Here is a 13,354-nt window from a genome sequence, read left to right on the forward strand (position 1 = left end):
CTCTTGCATCGTAAATTTCTCAAAAACGCGTAAATTTTAAATTTTGAAAAAAATAGGTCGGATAGTACATTTTACAGGCAACAAAATGCTGTCAAAATTTTGAATGTCCGATTACTAGTAAACGAGCTATGAGCAAAAGAAAGTGTCCCATTTCTAAAAGAACTAAGCTTTAGTACTTCACTTTTCTGTGTCGGAAGTCTGGACTTCCGAAGAATATTTAAAATTTAGTAAGGGGCCATTCACATACCACGTGGACAACTTAGGGGGAGGAGGGGTGTATGGAAATGTCCACGCTTGTCCACGGAGAGGGGGCTAAAGCTAAAGCTTAGGGGCCCTAAGTTAGAGCACCCTGATTATAGGATCGAGTCCCCTTATATAAAGCATCAAGCCTCCTTTAACTTTCAAAATATTTCAATTTTTTAGTCCCACGAAAACGCTTATAGTTCATCTATACGGATTGATGTATCGATCTAACTTTTGCAGCATATAAATTTGAAATTACACGCTGCAAGACAGTGGTCTGGATTTTTTTCAAAAAGATATGATGAAAATAAGAAAAAGGGATCAAGTATCCCCATTCTCCCCTAGATACTTCTATGGGCATATTATTTTGCGCCTTTGTTTAGGCTTAGTAAAATAAGAAATAAAATTCAAAAAGCCGTGCACATTTATCCGTTCAAATAAGTTGCCTATCCAAAGGCGTTAACTGTGTCTGAGGTATTCGAAAACTCCATATTCCAGAGCGGATAAATGATTTTGTTTATTTGGATGAATTTAACAGTGCTTCTAACAGTCATTAACATGGTCACTCTGATGAAAAATTGTCCTATTTTTTTAAATAAATTACTCAAACGGAACCGAATGAAGCCATAATTTTACATTCTGGAGTGTCCCTCGCCGTTTTCTTATTAGAATGCTCGGCCGGCCATGTTGTTTTCGAAGTTCGAAAAACTCAAACACCTTGCGCATTTTGCCATGCAAACGTCAACCGCATTCCTGACAACACTGCCCGGCTCAGGGGCGGCCGAATTTCTACCCGGACCAGGTTGCCAGTCAGTCCCAGCGCCGTCGAAGTGCAGCACTTGAATCCGTCATTTTGCCAACCCGTTCTCCTTTGCTAGGCTGACAGAGTGCGAACCACGGCTGCCTTTCGGAGATTCGATTGATTTTTTTTCTTATTTTTTATTTCTTCAAGATTTAATCATAAGCGTGGCTAGCCAGGGAATTAAAAGGTAATTTTTGCCGTAAAATCGTTGGTTTCGGGGCTCGAGAACCGGTGGAAGTTCCGTACGATAAGGTAACGAACGTATAGGGCACGGAAACTAGATAGTAGCACGTCGATTAGACCGGAAAATTCGATTAAAACGAGCGAGTCGTAATATTTCTTCCCCACCCGATGGCAGCGCTAGTGCAGACAACCATTTTTCCTACCTGCAAAAGGAATGTGTCGAAAAATGGGCGAATGAGAAAAGTGAAATTTGTTGCTACGGTATCGAAGAAATTATGGGACGGAATATTTTGAAATACTCACTCGAGAGCCGTATTTTTTTGTCTCGCGTTTTTATTAGATTTAATTTCGAGAAATGCGAATTTCCCGATTGATGGCTGGAGAAATTTGACACATTTTGTTTTTTGATTCCAGGAAAATGAGCAGCTCAGAGGAGGTTTCTTGGATTTCCTGGTTCTGCGGACTTCGTGGCAATGAATTTTTCTGTGAGGTAAGTTCTCGATTTTTTTTAATTGAATTTCCTTCTTATAAGTAATTTGCAGTACTAAAGGTCTTAGAACCTATATTATTATTTGAAAAGTCATTAAAATCTAATTAAAATTAAAATGGCACATTAACATTTTGTAATGTTCCTTACATGGTTCTTCAAAATGTGATGTTGGTGATTCAAATTTTAATATTTGGAAAATGGCCAATTTCTCGACTTTCAACAGTAGTTTAAAGGGTGTTTAAAGCTTGCTTATCAATCATTAGTATTTATGAGCCGTTATTCATTAGTTCCTTTATAATAATCAAACATGTTATGTTTGTAAGATGTTTTTTCATCTTTTTGAGATCGAAAATTCAAAATAAAAAAACTCATTGAACTTGATTACCGTCAAATGGGGTAACATGCAACTTTTTTCAACTTCAATGGCTTCTAAAAAATTATTCCTTAAGAAAATCATAATTATGAGATTGCAGGAATCCTTTTTTTTCAATGAAAAATCAAATAAGAACAGATCCATAAAAATGCCTTGACCCTCATCCGCTCTTGAGTGTAAATATTCGGGTGCATCAAAAGAAAATCTTCAGCAGCCAACTTAAAAAAAAATTAACTTAGTGCATAAGAAAGCTGAATTGAGAAACTTTACGTTGCGCACACACACAAGGGTATAATTTTTTAACGATCATGACCACAAAAAGTGCTGTTAAACGGTATAATCAATAAACCCTTCAAAAGTGTTTCAGTCTCAGTAGAAAAAATTTGAAGAGTAGATTGGAAAGTAGACGTAATTTGACACATTTTCGTGCATCTTTTCAGATTCTCAAAATACGAAACAAAAATAAATTGACAAACTTTAAAAGGTGTCAATGAAATTAAGGTGTTAAAAAAATTCAAAGCAACAGCTACCTTTTAAAATTTGTCATAAATCTTTGTTTCGTATTTTGAGAATCTAAAACATGCGAAAATGTGTCAATTTTCCAATACACTTTTCATTTTTTTCCTACTTATGAGTGTGACTGAAACAAAATTGACGGCAATGTTCCGAAAATCAATCATTTTCACTGAGCCATGCCTAAGAGCAAGTTTACTGGTGTTGGGAAAAAGTGGTAGAAATTTGGTCACTTTTAGCTAGTTTTGAAAATTTCGACATGCAAAAACATTTTCGAGATGTGTGGCCTTCAAGTTTTTTAATAACACGTGTTGTAGTTTCGCTTGCTATTATACAAAAATAGCGATATGTGTTTCTATCACATACGGCTGAAATAGAAACAGTGCTGTAAAAAAAATACAACGCACAAAGATCTTGAAAACGTTTTTGCATGGATGATATTTAATCTTCATTCTCAAAATACGAAACAAAAACAATTTTGACAAATTTTTACAGGTTCTCAAAATGCAGTGCTAAGTTGAATTAAGTTGTTAAAAATTTGAGAAAATGATAAAAAAAAAATCAAAAAACCAGCAACCTATAGCTTCTAACTTCAGCTTTGTTAGACACTCAGTGAAATCGTCGTTTCATACAAATCGGTTAAGAAACAAGAAAGACATTGTGGTTTTAATCAGGGGTGTCCAATTGACACTCCAAGAAATCTAATGGGTAGAAAATCTGGGATTGATAAGGGTTAAGCCGCAGATCGTGTCATAGAAGACAGCGTTCAAGTATTCTAAGCCAGAGGTCATGAGATCGAATCTCGGTCACGGCATACTTAGTACTTTGCTGTGGGCTGGTGGTTTTAGCATTTGTTAGGTGCTAGCCATCATTCCTCGAAAGATGTACATTGTACATCTTAGTGGTAAGAGAAAATAGATCTCTTCAAAAAATGAATTTTCACTGAAATCCTCCATGTGCGTGTTCGTATTTTAAGAATTTGCTTATTTCCTTGCAGGTTGACGAAGATTATATTCAGGATAAATTTAACTTGACCGGACTGAACGAGCAGGTGCCCAACTACAGACAGGCGCTTGATATGATACTGGACTTAGAGCCAGGTAATGACGCATATCTTTTTCGTGTACCTAAGACGATTATAATTAATCACCTTCTGCTTCGTCCACAGAGGATGAGATCGAGAACAACCAGTCCGACCTGATCGAACAGGCAGCCGAGATGCTGTACGGTTTAATACACGCGCGTTACATCCTCACCAACCGCGGTATAGCTCAAATGATAGAGAAGTATCAGAGTGGCGACTTCGGTCACTGTCCGCGGGTGTACTGCGAGAGTCAGCCGATGCTTCCATTAGGTGAGTGTTCAATTTGTTTGCCCCGCTGTAGATCGCTTTTAACGAACTTTCTACGTTCAGGTTTATCCGATGTGCCCGGTGAGGCGATGGTGAAAAACTACTGTCCGAAGTGCATCGACGTTTACACACCAAAGTCCTCGCGACATCATCACACGGACGGTGCATACTTTGGCACCGGATTCCCCCATATGCTGTTCATGGTTCACCCCGAGTATCGCCCGAAACGTCCCGCCAATCACTTCGTACCACGGTTAGTAAACAATGCAATGGCTTATTCGTTTGAAATTAAAGTTCAAAAAATTTTAAAAATTTATTTTTCTCCATCTCACGTTGCAGTTTGTACGGCTTCAAAATCCACTCGTTAGCCTATCAGATCCAGCTGCAGGCCGCTGCGAATTTCAAGGCACCACTACGAGGGGTAATACCAAGTGTTTAGTTTGTTTCTACTACCTACTTATACATATATCTGCTACACGCATACCAACATATTTTTCCTCCTACAAAAAAAAACAAAAAATGCTTGCACCATACATAAAAAAAAAACAAATCAACAATCAAGTGAAAACCCGTGACGTTCGATTCGAGAGTATATTTATAGGCATTCAAACAAACAAACCGATATGTTTATTCTTATTAGTTTCTTCTCTGAAAGCGCAACATCTGAAAGGGAACAATTAAATTTTAATTTTCTTCCTACCAAACGACACGGATTTTCATTTCGGTCCCTTTCGTCCTTCAACAGTTCACAACGTTTTAATTTGATTACGACTTTATTTGAGAAAGGTTAGTTTCTTCATTGGGGGGAATAGCCATTTACTTTTAATGCAATACCTAGGTATTTGAAATTTAAAACACCAGAAACATGTCTTTACGTAAAGCACTGATTAAAAAAACTGATTTTCCACGCATCAGGACAGGTTCAATCACTCGTTTTAATTGATATGTGCTCACGTAAGAACTTTTACTGGACCCATAACACACGACGTGTTACAGGACACGACCCTTCACGATTTTACTTAACGGAAAAGAGTTTAAAATTACTTTCTTTGTCGAACGGTTTCGTGCTCAATGTTGCCCATCTTAGACATCGTCCTGTGGATGGACAACATCGAGCCCGAAACCGATCGACTAAAAAGGTTTGTTGTTGAATTATAGAGACTTTAAACTAAAAGTTCATTCATCTCTTAGCCCAAAAAGGTAATTTTAAACCCTTTTTCCTTTAAGTAAGAACGTCAAGTGTCGTGTCCTGTAATACGTCGTGTGTTATGAGACTTGATCATTTACTTATGAATGCGTGACAACGCCATCTTTTGTAAAAAGCTAGGAATTATTTGATTAGTGTTGCAAGTCAACTGCATAAATTCAGGCGTTTTCATACAATGCATAATATTATCTCACATTCTATCACAGTGATATTCAAGGTATTTGCTTGAATACGATTAACGTGATAACGAGAAATTTACAACTCCGTCCCCAAAACTTAATGGGTTAGATGAGTTTTCGTCGATGCCCATTTCTTAACTGACCAGATTACGAAATGGCTGAAGACTACCCCTGGTGCGTTATTTCAAATTAAAAACCTGCTGATACATTATTTTTTAGATTTTTTTTTTGCCACTATCCGGTAGCATAAAACGGAATGTTTTAAAGAGTGTTCTTTTTCCATTTGTCTTTTTTCTCATCATGCATTGAACATCCATCCATAATCGTTGTCCGAAAACGTTCATGTTTTGCCCGTCTCAAACCGCGTGAATTGAATGAAAATCGTCACTTGTTCCCCACCAAAGTGCTCGGCAAAGGTGATGGATAACTGAAGTGCTGCCAGTCGTCGGGTCAACGAGAAAATAGTTTGATCTGTTCCGATGCGCCCGTTGCGACCTCGACGACAACCACCAATGGCAGCAGCAGCAGCAAGCAGAGAATGAAAATAACAACGGAAGGAAAGTGAACAGCTGGAACAGGTTCTCCCGCGCAGGGAAACACGCGGAGCTCTTGGACACTTTTGACTACAGAGAGGCATAACAGGCAAAATCAACACTGTGGAACACTTAATAAATAGAACGGAAACTAAAAAGCATCATTATCATCCACCAAACACAACTAATCCTAACAACAAACAAAGGCAAACGAAATGTAAAATTTGAAGGAAATAACACAAGAAGAAATCACTAACAGCGTCCTTGTAACTGGAAGTGACATCTAGATCTAATAATCATTAAATTCAATTTATCATGAAATGAAAAACTAACTTCACTTTTTAGATATAAAATGTGCCCAGTAAATGCTCCCGTTTGAGTTTAATTTTCATTAACATTATATTTTAGCATGAGCACTAATATCTCGTGCAACATGTTCCAATATAATTTTCTCAGCATATATGAAAATCAGCTCAAATGGGAGCATTTTCTAGGAATCAAAATTCACCTGAAAAACATCAATAAAATTTTGAAAGGGCGTAAACTATATGAAAACCAGAAAACAATTGACTAACTAGGCAGAGGTGAGCATCGTTTGAAAATGTCAACTATACATTAACTGATTATAGTAAAAATATACACTCAAATGAAGAAAGGAAGAACGCAAAACCAAAACCAATAAGGTGTATCGAACTCTCTTGGGGAAATATTATAGCAAAGATTCGTTTCCAATACGACGTGTTCTAATAACCAATAAAAAAAAACAACAGTGCGTAATAAACCGTGGATCGAACGGATCGAGAAAGTGGAGCATCATCTCATAAACTTCGGTAGAAATCAATTTTTTTAAATCGACAAATGACGGCAAATACCAACAGATGAAAAAAGGTAAACCGTGAAATGAAGCCGTAATATTAAAGCAACTTTGTTGAGAACGACCGATCAAACTCGTGTTTTTTTTTCGTTATGCTTTCAGTTTTCCTTTTTAAGTGAAACGTGATTTTTTCATCACTATAGGTATTGTTTTGAAAACTACTTACTTTCGACTAAAGTCCCGTTGCCGGTCCCAAAATGTGGCGCAAAAACATAACAAAGTTAGAAAACTCGTCGAGTGAATGAAGTTTAAAATAATAATCAACAGAAATGTCCAAGACTCAGCATGGAGCTTCAATGAAGAATGTTGGAAATTGGAATACTTGTTGTATCGATTCCATATAATTCCAGACGAAATAGATCAGTTAAAGGAACTGTTAAATAACCGAATCTTCTAAAACGGGAGTTAAAATAAGGGACCCTCAACCAAAGTTTCAAAATAAGCATAATGAAAAAATCACATATTGCAGCAGATTTTTTTCTGACTATGTTTCTATTCAAATGTCCCTTTAAATAGAACCGGTCGGTCTACCTAAAATTTGTTTGTCAAACCACAATTATTAAAAAGGTTTGTTGTTTTTTTTTTTGGTGAAACCCTCTCTTGTTGAAGTACTTTTGTTTTGCCAATCAATGAACAAATAAAAAGTGAAATAAAAACAGTCAAAAACTTTCGTTGCGGCTACGTGATTTATCATTCCATCTTATGCGGCTAGGATCAACTAAAATCGACAAACGATGTCCTCTAACCAAACTGTTACCATGGAACTGCTGTTTTTTTCTTAAGATTTCGTCATAAATTGATGACTGAGTACATAAAGGTTGGCAATTGCAATAATTTATCCTGAAATTCGTATTTTCGCTGTTGTGTGATTGTGAAACTTAGTGACTTTTTTTTGTAGTTCCATGTTGCATCTGAGCTTAGTGGATTTCTAGTGCAAAACGTTGTGTAGCTCTCGACTTCAAACCAGAAGGACAAAGAAGAAATATAGAAGCAGCTAAGCTGTAAATAATCAACAGCGAACATATTTCATTTAGCCGCTATGCGTCAGAAGCCATTTTCAACGTTGTGTTGTTTAGTAAGTTGATAGTCTCTTGAGGAATTCATAGCTGAATGGCGACGTTTCCATGCTTTGCCTACATAAAGGCGTTTAAAGGTTGTCTGTTCATTCTTGATGGGAAATTTTCAGAATCCAGTCTTAAGAATCAATTCAGGCTCTTTCTTACATTATTCGAAATCGAATCTGTTGCTTGCATTTGACAGACCATTATTACCATTAATAACTCTGGCTTGAACAAACAGAAGAACGTTGCTTTTTTGGCTTTCTTTTTGTTCTGCAAAGGTAATAACAGATTAAATATTGAATATGCATTACAATTACTATAATTCAATAAGCTAGAAACAGATAACAGCATATTTAATCAGTCACAAACCATAGTAGAAGCCAATGGCTCTTATTCTGCGCTGCGCGTGAGATGACGATAGTCGAATCACCCGAGTCACTCGATTCCAGGAGTCGTTTTAGGTGAGGACCGTTCCCTTCGGATGAACTTTGAGAATGAACCGCTGTCACTTCACTTACACCGACTATCGGAATAAGGTGAATAGAGTCCGTGAAGGTAAGGTGACTCGACAATGGCCAATGTAACATGCATGTGCGCCTCAGAATTAATTTTGAAGCCAAACACAAATAAACACTCAAGGCGCTTTAACGCAATGTATCACAATCATAAGATGAGAAGAGAGCTAAATCAGATCCTGTTGCTCAGCATACACGTCCGTGCTGCAAATTTCAATTATTAAGTTTCTTCTCCACTGAATCTGGCTCATCGCTGCAACCGTACTCCTTTGGAATCTGTCCTATTTCAACAATCGAATTAACGGCAGTTTTTTCCTCCCGTCGCGATTTTCGTTTCATTTTCCTGCCACTCTTGAACAGTATGGTGTCATCGTACTTCATTTTGTTGAGCGTATCGAACAGTTCCAACTTCTTCAGGTGATCAATTATATGGTGTTGCGATTCGAGACCGTTTTCTTCCTTCGGTTGACACCCGTCTACCGAATCGACGGTATTGTCCAAGGACCCTAATGAGATTTCGTTTTCCGAACCGCCTGATTTGCTGCTACATCCTGGCTGTTCGGAGTCTCCGTATTCCAAACATTCATCTGCCTGAACGATTTGACTATCGCTGTCAATGGTAGTGAAAAGATCCACATTTTTGAATAGTATCGTGGTCTGACTGCAGTCCGGGAGCGTCGAAATCCGAACCAGCGAACGTGCACTTTCGAGAATGAGAATTTCATGCTTATTTACCGAGATATCAAGTATTCTACGTAGTCGAGTCAATGAAGCGATTATTTTCATTTGATCCAGATCGAGCACAAAAAGCATATCATTCGCAACAGAGATCAAACATTTTTCCTGGAAAGTGTAGAGCTTCCCAAATGTGGTAGGTATTCGTATAGGATGTCTGCTTGGATTTAAAATGGGGACCTCCTGGACAGGATTCTTTATCAATTCCTTAAAAACTAAGGTTTGCGCGACGTCCCCTTCAAGATCTGCAACCCACAGGCGAAAACCAGACCTTGTGGTCACAACTTGTAGCTCCTTCTGATATTCGTGAAAAACTGTTCCGAAATGGCTCAATATTTTACGATCTTTCTTCCCCACCTGCGTCACTCGCCATTTAACCGAATCTTCCTGGGTGCAAATAACTGTCCTATAAGTCGTAGAAACCAGCAGCTTATCCTTTCTCAAGGACAGCTGCACAACCTCGTATTTCTCGTTACAAATCTCTCGCGATTCGCATGTCCGCAGCTGATAATTGATTTCTGTCAGAACCACCAAACCGGAATCATCCCCGGAGCAAAGCTTCATTCCATTCTTGGACCAAATCAAATCCGTTACTTTGCTTCGGTGGATTCCACGAACTGTGTACCTTTCGGTCGGCTTACTTCTCAGGAGCAACTCGACACAAACGTCCGGTGGGGCTTCCTTAGGAATCTGGAAGATGTTGATTGTTCCCTGACGGCAACCGGCAGCTACCATGAACTCCACCGTCGATATGATACGTACACATGTTAAGTAGGGAGAGCCCTTCAAAGAAAGTTTGCATCAAAATTAGTTACAGTAATTCTTATTAGGAAGCCCAAACATGGACTTTCCCGGAAACCCGAATGTAATAACAGAGGGCTGCTGTTGAATTTATGGTACATTCTGAAGTAATGTTTTTATGAAAGAAAACCCGCTTAGAGGTATGGATAGAGCCAATGGATCAAATTAAGAACCAGTGCTATCTAGTCCAAGAATAATTAAATTTGAAATTCATCGGAAACAGTCCATTTTTGGTATATATTGTTACAAACTCTTTTAAACCCAAAAGTGAAAGGAAGCAACCACTTACCTCCGCCAGAAGACGTTCCACGGCACTCGTTTTCCGATTGTACCAGAAAACGATTCCCACATTGGTGCCGAGGGCAATGAATTCGTCCACCACGTCGAGGCAGGTGATCGATACGTCCGCAAACAACAGTCCCCGCTGCACGGTGGATGGGATTTGATTGACCAAATCCACCAACGGAGACCATTCGCGGAGTTCCATGTTTCCCGGTGTGAGCTGGAGAACAAACAAGAGGCTTTTTCGAAATAGCGCTATCAACAAAACGATTGTGGCTTGAGCTTATCAGACTTACACGTACGGAAGTTTACACGCCGTTGTTCTGAGTCATCTTTTCCATTGATCGTTGATTTTTTTTTGTATGGTCCAATAACTTATGATAACGACGTTCGATTTCTTGAATATTTTAAAGTGAAAACGACTGCTATAGGCGAAGCGATTGCGCACAAAAATGCCACTGTTTACGTTTTCATGTTTTTGTTCGCGCGCAGGGTTGCCAATAACTTTTTCTCAAATTCAGAAGCCGATGGGGGCTGAATAGGGATGTTCAACTAAACTTTAGACGAAAAAGATTCAAAGCAATTTATTGCAATCGGTCTGAATTTTAGTCAGCTTTTTTCAGCATTCTTCACGAAAAATTAATCATCTGGATGGATTTTTATTATCGCCTTCCACACAAGGAGCAAGTTCGTCTCGAGACGGTCTCAGCGTCTCCCATTTTATTCGGGAGACTATGGGACTATCTCAGATTTCCAACAACAACAACAGACAATAAAGTTCGTCTCAAAACGAAAATCGCAGTTCAAGTTGCCTAGAGTGGACTATGGCTTAATAGAAACCTGTGATGCTCCAGATTAAATGATTTAGCTATGATGTGCAATATGTAGTTGCGAAATTAGACTGATTTGATGATCAAGTAGATTTTTTTTAAAAATTTTGTAATGTTTGCTAATGTGTAGATTTGATGCATTGAATTGTCCAAGTAGAAACTAAGCCTGTTTGTGAACATTTTTAAGCGTGTTTCATATTTTTGTTACATTTTAACAAACTTTTGGAAAAGCTACACAGCCGTGTAAAGTTAGGTTTTGTTTTCATCGCAGTTTCGCCAGACGATCTAATTTTTCACGGAAGTTCCGTACTATCTACCAAAGCGTATCTTCAGCAATCATGGAAATGTGTCGAGCTTGTGGCGAATTTCCGAACACCAATGATACGGTGATGCAAAATTTGCAAAGGTTTTCCGTCATTTTCTACAATCTTACCTCGATCAAGGTAAACATTCATCGGCTAAATATATTTGCTTTAAATTGGTGATACGATTATTTTTTTCGTTTTCTATACATCAGTTACGGCCGGAAGAGGATCCCAAACGGCAACAAATATGTGGCGGATGCTACGGAAAACTAATGGACTACAACCACTTCCGGGATGTTTGCTTACAGGTGCATTCCAAGTTGATGAATGTTGTAAGTATTATCCGAGAATCATCGGTATTTTGCTCCTCCTTGCAATGACTTCCGGAAACTTTTCTTCATCAGAAAAAAAAATTAACATTCAAGTTCTTACTTCATTTTATTATCATCCTTACATAATTCGTTGAGTCAATATAAAATTTCCAATATTTTTTTCTAGAAACTTGAACCAGAAGAAGTCCATGAAAACGAGCAAAAAGATTATGAAACATTCGTGGAAGAACTTAAAGTTGAACCAATCGCAACTATTGGAAAATATGAACCTTCGGAAGATTTGGCCCGTTCGCAATCCGTCAAAGATGATCAAAGCGATCCGGATGTATTGGTCGATGAGCTATCAACATCTGAAAATGATTCATCAGCTGAAGATAAGGAAACAAAGAAGAAAGCAATCGGAAGGAAACGGAAGCACAGAAAAGGTGAAATCAAAGTCGAACCCAATAAACCTCAAATAACCTACGAATGTGATACTTGTAAAAGAGTGTTTCGTAGTGAAATGCGCTACCAAGGACATATGCGTACTCATCAGGGGCTTAAACCTGCCGTTTGCAACTACTGCGGCAAAGATTTTATGAAATACAATAACCTACAGAGACACATATCTTCCAAACATCTTGATCGGAATACGCGCTATCCCTGTGATTTTCCTGATTGCGAATTGACCTACTCGACAAAACAGGCAATGATGAATCATCGCAAACGTCATGATCCAAACTTTGTCCACCCGGAGCAGAAACGCAGCGTTTGTGATCAATGTGGAAAAACCTTTTCAACTAGCGGAGCCCTGAAGGTACACAAACTTAATCGTATCTTTGTTACATGTGCGTGACTTCTTTTTTTCGCAATAGAAACACAGTTACATCCATACTGGAGACATGCCATTCCAATGCTCGGTGTGCAACAAAAAGCTTCCTACGGCACATAAATTGAAGGAACACACCATGAGGCATGAGGTACATATATAAGAAACTTTTTTCAACATTAGCAGTACAAAATATGTATGTATTATTAATTCCAGGGTATTAAGAATCACGTTTGTCCATACTGTGGCCAAAAGAAAACGACACGCCATGAGTTAAAAGTTCATATGAACTATCACACTCGGGAGAAACAATTCACGTGCCATGTATGTGCCCAGGTGTTTTCCAACATAGGTATTTTTTAGCTTTTGATTAATGATCAATTAATGCTTTCTAATCGAATCGATTGTTTTAGGTAATATGAGCCGACACATAAAAATAGTACACTGCGGCATCAAAGCATTCCCGTGCACATTCTGCGACCGTTCCTTCGGAAAGGCAGAAACGCTAAAGCATCATATTATGATTCATACCGGCGAGAAACCACACGAGTGTAAAACATGCGGCAGGAGATTCATCCAACTGGTGGCACTTCAAACGCATAGCAAAACGCATCACAAGCAGATGCGCAAGCAGCAACAGGCACAGCTTGCAACTGAATCTGCCCAACATTCTACCGAAATGGACACGTTGCATCCCGCGCTGATGGCTGCTGCAGCCGCAGCCGTTGCATCCCACACGCACGGTGATGCACCCGAGCTCCCACTACCCAATGATCCATCTTCAGCGATTAACTCTCCCGATTGTATGGGAGGGTATGTCAATTGAGTTGTGTATAAAGTACCATTCTTGTGGTCTGAATGTTTGTAATAAATTGTTGAAAAATTAGTTTCAATATTTTTTGTTGATCTACTGATGAGATAAGAACAAAAATTTCTA

General features: G+C 38.5%; 3 protein-coding genes across 5 annotated transcripts; 2 read left to right on the plus strand and 1 right to left on the minus strand.

The window, feature by feature from the left end:
- The first annotated feature begins 1,043 nt into the window (after positions 1–1,043).
- LOC129745560 (casein kinase II subunit beta) lies at positions 1,044–7,418 on the plus strand. 2 transcript variants are annotated; one of them, XM_055738698.1, is made up of 7 exons: positions 1,044–1,297; positions 1,643–1,718; positions 3,602–3,704; positions 3,773–3,958; positions 4,019–4,208; positions 4,295–4,376; positions 5,746–7,418. In XM_055738698.1, exons 2-7 carry the CDS (start codon positions 1,647–1,649, stop codon positions 5,770–5,772), a joined length of 660 nt encoding a protein of 219 aa, XP_055594673.1. In that variant the 5' UTR covers positions 1,044–1,297; positions 1,643–1,646; the 3' UTR covers positions 5,773–7,418. The 2 variants fall into 2 exon arrangements, with proteins under 2 accessions (XP_055594673.1, XP_055594672.1); XM_055738697.1 differs by having other exon boundaries at positions 1,044–1,232.
- Positions 7,419–8,105: 687 nt separating this feature from the next.
- LOC129745559 (WD repeat-containing protein CG11141) lies at positions 8,106–10,693 on the minus strand. 2 transcript variants are annotated; one of them, XM_055738695.1, is made up of 3 exons: positions 10,439–10,693; positions 10,150–10,362; positions 8,106–9,842 (listed from the first exon to the last, which is right to left on the minus strand). In XM_055738695.1, the coding sequence occupies exons 2-3, from the start codon at positions 10,345–10,347 to the stop codon at positions 8,538–8,540; spliced, it is 1,503 nt and encodes a 500-aa protein (XP_055594670.1). In that variant the 5' UTR covers positions 10,348–10,362; positions 10,439–10,693; the 3' UTR covers positions 8,106–8,537. The 2 variants fall into 2 exon arrangements, with proteins under 2 accessions (XP_055594670.1, XP_055594671.1); XM_055738696.1 differs by having other exon boundaries at positions 10,150–10,381.
- A 511-nt stretch (positions 10,694–11,204) lies between these two features.
- On the plus strand, positions 11,205–13,303 carry LOC129746033 (zinc finger protein 501-like). Its single transcript, XM_055739451.1, has 6 exons — positions 11,205–11,415; positions 11,490–11,609; positions 11,776–12,405; positions 12,464–12,568; positions 12,634–12,769; positions 12,831–13,303. The coding sequence occupies exons 1-6, from the start codon at positions 11,311–11,313 to the stop codon at positions 13,241–13,243; spliced, it is 1,509 nt and encodes a 502-aa protein (XP_055595426.1). The 5' UTR covers positions 11,205–11,310; the 3' UTR covers positions 13,244–13,303.
- The last annotated feature ends 51 nt before the right edge of the window (positions 13,304–13,354 follow it).

This window comes from Uranotaenia lowii, chromosome 2 (genome assembly GCF_029784155.1).
Source record: "Uranotaenia lowii strain MFRU-FL chromosome 2, ASM2978415v1, whole genome shotgun sequence".
Lineage (NCBI taxonomy): Eukaryota > Metazoa > Arthropoda > Insecta > Diptera > Culicidae > Uranotaenia > Uranotaenia lowii.

Bases quoted from the DNA above. Each gene is read 5' to 3' on its own strand.
- LOC129745560 (XM_055738698.1), top strand. From the start codon at position 1,647: ATGAGCAGCTCAGAGGAGGTTTCTTGGATTTCCTGGTTCTGCGGACTT. The intron at 1,719-3,601 runs GTAAGTTCTCGA...ATTTCCTTGCAG, and splicing joins GCAATGAATTTTTCTGTGAG to GTTGACGAAGATTATATTCA. The intron at 3,959-4,018 runs GTGAGTGTTCAA...TTCTACGTTCAG, and splicing joins TCAGCCGATGCTTCCATTAG to GTTTATCCGATGTGCCCGGT.
- LOC129745559 (XM_055738695.1), bottom strand. From the start codon at position 10,347: ATGGAACTCCGCGAATGGTCTCCGTTGGTGGATTTGGTCAATCAAATC. The intron at 9,843-10,149 runs GTAAGTGGTTGC...CTTTCTTTGAAG, and splicing joins TGGAACGTCTTCTGGCGGAG to GGCTCTCCCTACTTAACATG.
- LOC129746033 (XM_055739451.1), top strand. From the start codon at position 11,311: ATGGAAATGTGTCGAGCTTGTGGCGAATTTCCGAACACCAATGATACG. The intron at 11,416-11,489 runs GTAAACATTCAT...TCTATACATCAG, and splicing joins ACAATCTTACCTCGATCAAG to TTACGGCCGGAAGAGGATCC. The intron at 11,610-11,775 runs GTAAGTATTATC...ATTTTTTTCTAG, and splicing joins ATTCCAAGTTGATGAATGTT to AAACTTGAACCAGAAGAAGT.